The 10,318-nt window shown below is 62.2% G+C and overlaps 1 protein-coding gene across 1 annotated transcript; it reads left to right on the top strand.

Annotated features, from left to right (window-relative positions):
- Positions 1-7,186: 7,186 nt before the first annotated feature.
- SOX18 (SRY-box transcription factor 18) lies at positions 7,187-8,520 on the top strand (the record flags this gene model as incomplete). Its single annotated transcript, XM_080716669.1, has 2 exons — positions 7,187-7,493; positions 7,820-8,520. The coding sequence occupies 2 exons, from the start codon at positions 7,187-7,189 to the stop codon at positions 8,518-8,520; spliced, it is 1,008 nt and encodes a 335-aa protein (XP_080572795.1).
- Positions 8,521-10,318: the final 1,798 nt, after the last annotated feature.

Here is a 10,318-nt window from a genome sequence, read left to right on the forward strand (position 1 = left end):
CTCTAAGAGGCCAGCCACAGCAGGGGATCTGGCCCATACCCTTTGGCCACCCTCTCAGGAGCTGACTGCTGACCACACTGAGGAGCTGGCCAGGGTCCCACAGATTCAGCTCTGGGCTGCCTTTGCGCAGGAACCCAGGAGGGCTACATGAGGGGCTTGCCCTGTCTCTACGGGTCTCCCCTGTGGCCACCAAGGCTGCAGACACATGCCAGGGCCCTTGAGGATGGAGGTGGGATGTTGGGGCTCCCTGCAGAGAAGTCTCCTGAATGGGTCCAGCCTGGGGGCTGCATCAGAGCCCTTGGGAAGCGTGGTCAGACAGGCATGGATGGCATCCTGGTGGCCTGGCCCACACAGAGGCAGGGGAGGGGAGGAAGGAATGGGTCTGGTGGACAGAGTGATGGGAGGCAGTAGGTACTTCCACTGGGGCTATGACTGGCAGTGACATGGGGGAGCAGCAGCCTGTAGGTGGCAGGAGTGAGCCACAGACCTGCCTGGACAGCTTCATCCTCCCTAGGAAGGTCCAGCAGGGGCCATACTGCGATGCCACAACCACTAACCAACCAGGGTGAAAAATGACCAATCCTGAGGGGCCCTTGTATGGGGGCTGTGGCACTGATCAGCTCCGACACTCCCAATTCCCAGCCTTAGGAGTTCCTGTTCTGGGCCCCTGCTGAGCTCCTGGCCTCCAGGTCCTTGCTCAGAAGATCACACCTCATCTCAGACCCCCCTGTGCCTCACTGACCCGTAGAACTTCCCCCCAAAATTTATGGGCCCTCTGGAAGCCACACCCAGAGGGTGACAACATTAGACCAGGTGGACTGTCCTAGGAGGGATCATCCCCACAGGGAACTGTCCCCTTAGACTCTGCCCTGGCCCACTGCAGGTGGACGGAGAGATACCCACCTTCCCACTCCAAACTGCCCAACATGCTGGAGGCTGGGAGCCAGGATGAGGTGCAGAGGTGGAGAAAAGCCTCCTGAGGAGAGCCCCGCCATCCCAGCCCAGCTGCCACCAGGGGCACCCAGCTTCACCTACCAGGAGCCCTGCCCTACCTTCCTGGGGCTACACTCCAGCTTTCAGGGATCTGGCCCCTCCTGCAGGGTGCCTTCAACACATGGTACCTTTCCAAAGACACACCAATGGAGCCACCCTCAGGAGCCCTCAGTGGACAGCACAACCCTGTCCTGGGGGATCTCGGGAGAGGCACCAGACCCGAGGTTGCCATGGCCCTATGGGGTCTGGAGGGATACCCCCAGGGTCCTTCCTCCAGGCCAGCTGCACCTTTGGCTCCAAGCCTGCCCTTCCCCCACCCTCAGTCCAGGAAGCAGCGGAAGCTCAGGCCATTTATTTTTCTATTTGTGTCCCCCGCCCTCTGCCTGCCCAAAGCCGGCCATGACCCCAGTGACCGGCATGCGTGCTTCCCCTCCGGTGGAGGCAGGATGGCGGTGGGAAGGCTCCTGCTGCCAGACTCACACGGAGCCCCTCATTTCCCACCACCACCGAGTGGGGAGACGCTGCAGCTCCAGGAGCCCTTACCTCCTGCCACATGGGGACAGACCTTCCCCACACTCCAACCCATCAGACCCTCGTGTCCCCCACAGGCCTCTGTGGAGCTGTGACCCCAGCCAGCCCCCCCTGGGCCTCCCTTGAATGCAGCCTCTATGGTCAGACAGGGCAGTGACCAGAGACTGAGATGCAGCCAGAACAAGGGATGGAGGCTGGACCTGCCTTGCTGGCTCTGCTGGTACAGCTCCCAGCTCCCTGGCCTCAGTCTCCCCGTCTAATGAATGGCAGGAGTCACCAGATCAGGGCAGCATCTCTTGGAAAGTCCCCAGCCAGCCCAGAGCCTGGCCTAGGCCCAGCTTCCTCCCCCAGAGACTGTGCTGGGGGAGGCAGGAGGCATCCCCAGAGGCCAGAGCCGGCCCTGCTACAGGCTGCTCTAACAATGTATTTCCCCACACACAATTCCCAGAAATGCCGCCCTCCTGCCCTGCCAGCCCGCCAACCTGGCGGCCACTCCACCCTCCGCCTCCCCAGGGGCTCCAGGCAGCCACAGGGTCAGGGGTGACAGTGAAGCCTAGGGAGTCCTGAGGCAGCCTGCCCATCCTGGCCCTCCTGCAGAGGCAAGGGAGACTTTGTGGCCCTGGGTGAGGGCAGCCATGGCCAGGGCCCCCTACAGGAGCAGAGCTCTCAGCCTTTCAGCTCTGCTGGGTTGTAAAAAGCTAAGTCAGATCACACTGTCCGCTCAAAACCTCCTGAGTGGCCGAGGTTCATTCAAAGGAAATGTCAAGACCCTCCTGGGCCCCCTGTCCCCTCGCAGCCTTGGCCCTCCCTCTGTGTCTATGGGTGTCCCTGTTCCCCTTAGTGGCTCTGTGGAGGGACCATGGGCTATGTCCCTCCCTGCACATAGGCCTTGCATTGGACACTTGGGACCCCTCCCCCCCTGGAGGGCAGTATCCATCCTGATCACCCCTCCCTCCCCTGCCAAACTGAATGAGAGAGAGGGAAGCCAGGACCAGAGAAGAAGAGCACTCCCGGGTGGCCATCTGCCCACTGCCCCTCTAGGCACTCAGCTGCCTGCCCTTCCATACAGTACACCTGCAGTGTTCCCCAGGGCCTTTGCACACCTCCCGCCTCTCCTTGTGACACATCTCTTTCATGTATTTCCTTCAGCTGGTGGCTCAGTCACCTCAGGAAGTCAGGTATGGACACACCTGGACACAGCCCCTCCCCATGGCACCCCCAGTTCTGACTTTTTGGGGGACTTATTTTCTGTCTCTCCACACCAGAATGGAAGCTTCCCACAGCAAGGACTGAGGTCTGTTCTCTGCCAAATTCCTCCTCCTTAGTACAGAGTCTGGTACCAGCAGGTGCTCAGCAACAGAGGAATGGATGGATGCATGAATAGCAAAGAATGCAGATGACCCCCAAGAGCATGCTTTCCCCTGGGTCCAGATGGCAGCCCATCTGATTTCTCACTCAACCAAAGTGTAGCTCAGGCTTCCAGCTGTGAGTGCCCAGCTGGGCGGTGGGCAGGTGCCACCCGGAGTGCTCTTCCTTTCGGTCCTAGCCTCCGGCTTGCCTCTTTTCTCAGTCTGGGAGGGAGGGAGGGGCTGTGCCAGCCCAGGGCAGAGCAGTCAGGATGGACACTGGTCTTCAGGGGCCCAGCCCATGTTGCAGGCACACAGTCCATGCTACCTGCACAGAGCCAAGGCACACCTGAGTCCAGGGCCAAGCACTCCCACAGACCCAGGCCCTGGACAGTCTGAATAGAGGCAGTCATGCACTCAGTGGCCTCCCATGGGGCACTGTGGAGGCAGAGCCAGACGTGGGACCAATGGAACTTGGGCAGGAGCACAAGCCATCAGGCACTGGGGCACTGGACAGAAGGTCTGGCCTGCTCAGCCCAGGCTGCCTGGCTCCCTCCTCAGGCGGTGAAGCCAGCCAGCCTTCCTTCCTGAGCCCCTGTTTCCTGGCCCCGCCCTGTAGTTGCCAGGGAAACCCAAGCAGCCCAGCTCCCCAGCCCGGTTCCCATGGATCCCCTGCGGCGCAGCTTGCTGGGGAGGCCCACACAGCAACAAGGGAGGACACACACATCCCTACAACCACCCCAGTGCAGAACACCCCCAAAGAGTCGCACAACAGCCTCCAGGGCTCACATGGCACTCCAGACACCAGCTCTGTCCAGTCCCCTAAAGTGGCCACAGCCTGTGATAACACCGCAGGTACCCACATGACCCCAGATCCAGGAAGAGCCTTTGAAACATCAGAGACACACACACACACCCCGCGCACCACCCTCACTGCATAAGACCCACTCACGGTGTCCACTGGCACCCCCGCAATGCGCTCTCTGTCTGCATCTCCTACCCCCACCGATCTGGCCCCTTTAACCGAGGCCACCCAGTCACAGCAGCTGTGAAACACCCAGGCAGTAACATCCAACCTGGGCATCACCCCTTAGCCCTACAACAGCCTGTATAGCATTGCACACCTGAGACCCCTGTAGGACTCCCTCCTCCAGCCAAACACCCCACAGGCACACAGACCTCCCTGTACCCGCCTAACACCAGCTCTGTGTCCACCTCCGGCCCATGTGACCTAGTGAACTGTGTATGCAAGCCCCCACTCCAAAGCCGACTTTGAAGCACTTGCCCCACTACACCTATTTGTACCCTCGGCCGTGTGTGCCCAGGGAAGCACAGTGGCTCCTGCCTGCCCAGCTGCTGCCCAGAAGCAAGGCCACAGCATGTCAAAAGCCCAGCGCTCGTAACTGGGAGGAAGACGCAGGGCCAGAAACCCTCTATCCTTAGGCAAGACCCAGTGTCCACCTAAACCAGACCTGTCACTGCCCAGCTGGATCCGACACATCAGACAAGCCCCTCTAAGAGCCCTGGGCCCTGCAGGGAGGTCAAGGTGACCCCAGGCTCTGTCCCCCGCTCTGGAGGCCAGGCCCAGAGCTGAGTCTGAGCCTGGCAGCTGACTCCAAAGCCCAGGTCTCAGGAGACCAGAGTCCTATTTCACCTGGAGCCACATTCGATGGGGGCCCTCACCACACCCTTTGGGAGCCAGAGGGTCCCGGCCTGCAGTACTCTATAATTGATCCCAGCCTCGCTGTTCCTGCAACAGCCAGGGCTGGGCGGGTGGGAGCCTGGGAGGTCCGTGCCCAGGCAGTTCCTGGGAGGTCCCACCACCCCCAGCTCGGAGCTGAGCCAAACCAAGCCCCCACCCAGAGCCACTGAGGGGAGCTACCCAACATCCTTTGCAGGCTTCCCCTAGAGGCCAGGAGACCAGTCCAGGCTGAGGGAAAGCAGCAGGTCAAGGGCTGACAAGCAGTGTCCACTCGACACCCACAGCCCCACACCTGCAAAGAAAGGCTTCCCTCCACTCCACCTCTTCAGGGGCTGGAGCTAGGACCAGGGCCCCTCCAAAGGGCGGGCAGCAGCTGACTTGGGCCAGGCCAGGCAGAAGTCGGTTCTGGAGACAGTAGAGTCCCCCACTTTGGACAGGTTTGAGGCTAAAGCTCGGTGGAAGCCTGTGACTCCTCCCATGGGTGCTAAGGGCCGTACTTTCCTAAACAGGATCCCTGGACCAAGACCCATGAGTGCTAAGGCCTGGGCAGCCTGCAGCACTAGGGCCCACCTCACCCCACACCCAGGCAGATGGATAGGCACATATGCAGACCACACAGAGACAAGCAGCCTCACATCAATGCCCCTCCCCCAGCAGGGCTGGCCACACCTACGCCAGTCCTTGTACTGCCCTGGGGAGTCCCTGCAGCCCCAGGTCAGGGCCACCCCACCTCCCGCTGCCATCCCACTGGACAGGGGCATGGGCTGCCATCCTCACCCCTGCTGGCCAGTGCAAACAACATGTCCCTACAGAGAGAAGAGACAGCCCCACCAGGCTCTCCCAGCCCAGCTCACAGGACATGACAGCCGGACACCTGAGTCCCACAGCTCAGCCAAGAGGGAGGTGGCTGCTGCAGGGTGGGTGTGGGGCAATGAGGTAATGCCAGGCACTGCCAGGCGCCATGTGCAGAGCAGTAGGGTGATTCTGAGCTCTTAGGGACGACAGAACACAAGCAGCGCTCCCAGGCTTGGAGGCCCCTCCAGAGCCCAGAGACCATCGCCTCAGACCAGCCACTGCCCAGGCTAAGCCAAGCCCCTGCCCCAGACTATGCCCTCAGGCTATGGGTGGAGGTAGTTTCTGCCAAGTACTGACTGGGAGAGCAAATCAAGGCAGCCCTGTTCTGTGGACCCAACCCCCAACCTGGAGTCTTCTTCCCAGACTGTCCCCGCCTATGCTCCTCTTATACTGAGACCTCAGCCACCAGCAGAGATCTGAGAAAAGCCAGAGACCCCCGCACTCCTGGGGGCCCGACTGCCCCAAGACACCAGCCCTGTTCAGTGTCCTCTGCATTAGGCACTAGGATACCTAGCCCTTTACTACCAATGCCCTTCACCACAGTATGTGAATTGGGGTGTGGGGACGGCTGGACGGCCCTCATGTTGAAGGACCCTCGGGATGCTTCCCTCTTTCACCAGGGCAGCCATGAGCAGGGGCAGCTCAGGAGCAGCCTCTGAGGATGCTGAGGGACCGTACAGAACCCCCCATTCCTACGCAGAGTCTGTATGTGGTCTAGAGGGCTACCACAGGCCACACAGGCCTGGGAGGCCTGACACCTATGGCTCCAAACCATGACGCTCCCCACGCTCAGGGCAGGGTACCCTGTGTGATACGGGAGCTGCAAAGTTTTCAGGTTATGAGTGGATGGGGGTCCTGACCTTGGCCAGGCTGGAGGACACTGACCTTTCCCCAATACAACTACACTTGGCAGGGGGAAGGGGCAACCTCCCAGGGGCCCAGCCACAGCTGGAGCTAACCCACTTCCTGATAGGCTACTGTGGGGGGGTGGATTAGGAGGGAAATTAAGGAGACTGGAGATTCCTAAAGCCCCACCCCCCACCCCAACCAGGCTTGACAGCCCAAGGGAAGGGCAGAAAAGACCCAGCACACCTCTGCCTTTCTCTGCCTTACCTGTCCAGGCCCCTGTCTTACTACGGTGCTCTGAGGAGCAGGGAGCAGGCAGAGGCCGGGCCCCAGACTCCCTTCCCTAGTGGTCCCTTCGGGTCTGCCTGAGGCCCACCTTCCCCTCTGACCCAAGGACACCCTTAGGGGTGGTACTGCAAGACACCAGGGCTGAGTTCCACGAACACCAACACAGGCGCTTTCCCAAGGTGCCCAAGGACGGAAGGCGGCCTCCCAAGAACTTGCTGCTAAAATAAGTCCTTCTCCGCCCCGTGCCACCCCCCCACTGCCTCCCGGGGGTCTGCCTCCGTGGGTGGGGCGGCGGCCGGCTCTGAAAGCCGGACCGCCCCCGCGGACCCCTCCTGCGCGCCCAGCCCACGCCCCGCGGCCCTCTCCCACTCGGGGGTCGCGCCTTCGGGCCGGTGGGGCGCGGGGCGGGGGGCTGCGCCCCAGGGCGGGATCCGGCGGCCCGAGAAGAAAGGAGCGGGGAGGGGGCGGCCTCGCGCCCCGCCCCGCCGCCCGCCCCGCCGATTGGCCCCGCGCAGCTATATCTGGGCGCCCGCGGGGCGCGAGGCCACCGCGCCCAGCCGCCCTGCCGCCGCGCCCAGCCCTCCGCGCCCGCGCCGCGCCACCTCCTCGGGTCCGCCCAGCTGGAATGCAGAGATCGCCGCCCGGCTACGGCGCACAGGACGACCCGCCCGCCCGCCGCGACTGTGCATGGGCCCCGCGCCCCGCGCCCGCCGCTGAGCCGCGCGGCCTCCCCGCGCCCTCCGCGCGCAGCCCGCCGCGCCCGCCCAGCCCGCCGCGCAGCCCCGCGCGGGGGCGCCATGGCCCCGGCCCGCCCGCCGAGTCGCGCATCCGGCGGCCCATGAACGCCTTCATGGTGTGGGCGCGCGACGAGCGCAAGCGGCTGGCGCAGCAGAACCCCGACCTGCACAACGCGGTGCTCAGCAAGATGCTAGGTGAGCGGCGGGCGGGGGGGACGGGGCGCGCTGACCCCCGCGCTGACCGCCGCCCTGGGCCGCGCTGACCCCCGCCCTGGGCCGCGCTGACCCCCGCGCTGACCCCCGCGCTGACCGCCGCCCTGGGCCGCGCTGGCCCCCGCGCTGGGCCGCGCTGACCCCCGCGCTGACCCCCGCCCTGGGCCGCGCTGACCCCCACCCTGGGCCGCGCTGACCCCCACCCTGGGCCGCGCTGACCCCCGCCCTGGGCCGCGCTGACCCCCACCCTGGGCCGCGCTGACCCCCGCCCTGGGCCGCGCTGACCCTCGCTGACCGCCCGCCCGCAGGCAAGGCGTGGAAGGAGCTGGGCGCGGCGGACAAGCGGCCCTTCGTGGAGGAGGCCGAGCGGCTGCGCGTGCAGCACCTGCGCGACCACCCCAACTACAAGTACCGGCCGCGCCGCAAGAAGCAGGCGCGCAGGGCGCGGAGGCTGGAGCCCGGCCCGCCGCGCCCCGCGCCCTTCCCGGCCCTGCCCGGCCGCGAGCTGCCCGCGCTGGGCGCCGCGCTGGACGGCCTGGGGCTGCCCACGCCCGAGCGCTCGCCGCCCGGCGGCCTGGAGCCCGGCGAGCCCGCCTTCTTCCCGCCGCCCGCCGCGCCCGAGGACTGCGCGCTGCGGGCCCTGCGCGCGCCCCTGGCGGCCGAGCTGGCGCGGGACCCCGGCGGCTTCGGGGCGCTCCGGACCGCGCCGCCCGCCGGCCTCTACTACGGCGCCTACCCCAGCCCGCTGTCGCCGCCGCCCGACGCCCCGCCGCTGGACGGCCCCGAGCCGCTGGGCGCCGCCGACCTGTGGGCCGACGTGGACCTCGCCGAGTTCGACCAGTACCTCAACTGCGGCCGGACTCGGGCCGACGCGGCCGCGCTTCCCTACCACGTGGCGCTGGCCAAGCTGGGCCCCCGCGCCATGTCCTGCCCCGAGGAGAGCAGCCTCATCTCCGCGCTGGCCGACGCCAGCAGCGCTGTCTACTACAGCGCCTGCATCTCGGGCTAGCCGCCCCCCGCGCTGGCCTCCCTCCTCCGTAGGCCGCAGCCGCTCCCTCCTGCAGCTCTGCGCTCCTGCCCCCCAAAGCCTCGGGACGCCGGCAGCCCTGACCCCACCTGCTGCCCGCGGGCCCTGCCGGTGGCCCTGTCCCCGTGTCCCGGGAGCCCGGGCTGGCGGGCTCTGCTGGGGTTAGGTTTTTGAAGCACCTAGTCCTTTTCCTGCAGTGTATTTTCTAGAAACAGACTGTTTTTTACTTTGCCTTTTTATATACATAATACAATATATTTAAGTTTTAATTAAACTTTTAAACTCTTCTCTTCCAAGGGTTTTTAGTGCTCACCAGCCTCCAAGGAATAGCGATGCTGGTTTGCTGTGAAGGAGGGGCCAGGCACTGGGCCCCTGGGTCGGTTGCAATAAATGCCTGGACCTTCTCCGCATCCCTGTGTCTGGGGTGGTGGAGGCACAGGGCCGGGAAGCTGTCCTCTTCCCCCCAGGAAGCCTGGCCCCAGCCTGAGTCACACAGCGCCCTCCCATTCTTCCATAACATTCCCCCACAGCAGCCTGCATTCCCCTCCTGCATGCCCCAGCCCCCACTATAACTCAAACCCAGACAATCCAGCCAGCAATAACCCCCCCTTTCCTGTCCCTCACCTGCCCTGCTCCTTAAAACTTCCTTCAGGTGGCGGACACTCCTCATCCCAGCATTTGAGAGGCTGAGACAGGAGGATCGCAGTTCTCCAACAGCCTCAGCTACTTAGTGAGGCCCTTTGCAACTCAGTGAGACCGTTTCAAAATAAAGACTAAAAAATAGGGCTGAGGGTGTAGCTCAGAGGTAGAATGTTCCTGGGTCCCATCCCCAGTCCTGAAAAAAAACAAAAACAACTTCCTCCAGTTGGTGGCCCAAGGAGGCAGAGACAGGAAGACTGCAGGTTAATAAAGGCCAGCCTGGACAATTTAGTCAGATTTTGTTTCAAAATAAAAAATATAAAGCCGGGCGTGGTGGCGCACGCTTGTAATCCCCGCGCTTGGGAGGCTGAGACAGGAGGATCACGCAGAATCAAAGCCAGCCTCAGCTGGCTTAAGAGATCCTGTTTTGAAATAAAATATACAATGGGTCTGGGAGTGTAGCCCAGAGGTAGAAGGCCCCTGGGTTCCATCCCCAGTACCACAAAAATAAATAAATAAATAAATAAATAAATAAATAAATAAATAAATATAAAAAACATAAAGGACGGCCGGGCGTGGTGGCGCACGCTTGTAATCCCCACTCTTGGGAGGCTGAAACGAGGATCGCACAGGTTCGAAGCCAGCCTCAGCTACTGAGTGAGGCTCTCAGCAACTTAGTGAGACCCTGTTTCCAAATAAAATATAAAATAGGTCTGGGAGTATAGCCCGGAGGTAGAAAGCCTTTGGGTTGTTCCACTCCCAGTACTGCAAAATAAATAAATAAATAAATAAATAAATAAATAAATAAATAAAATAAAGGAGAAGCTGGACATGGTGGTGCACGCTTGTTTGGGAGGCTGAGACAGGAGTATCACAGTTTTCAGCCAGCCTCAGCAACTTAGTGAGGCTCTCCACAAGTCAGTGAGACCCTGTTTCAAAATAAAGAATAAAAAATAGAGTTAGGGGTGTCGCTCGGAGGTAGAATGCCCCTGGGTTCCATCCATCCCCAGTGCACACACACCATACATATGTGTATGTATATGTATATGTGTATATATATATATATATATATATATATATGTATATGTATATATATATATGTGGCTGGGGGTGTAGCTCAATGGTACAGCACCCCTGGGTT

This window comes from Muscardinus avellanarius, assembly GCF_963383645.1.
Source record: "Muscardinus avellanarius genome assembly, chromosome: 19".
Classification (NCBI taxonomy): Eukaryota; Metazoa; Chordata; class Mammalia; order Rodentia; family Gliridae; genus Muscardinus; species Muscardinus avellanarius.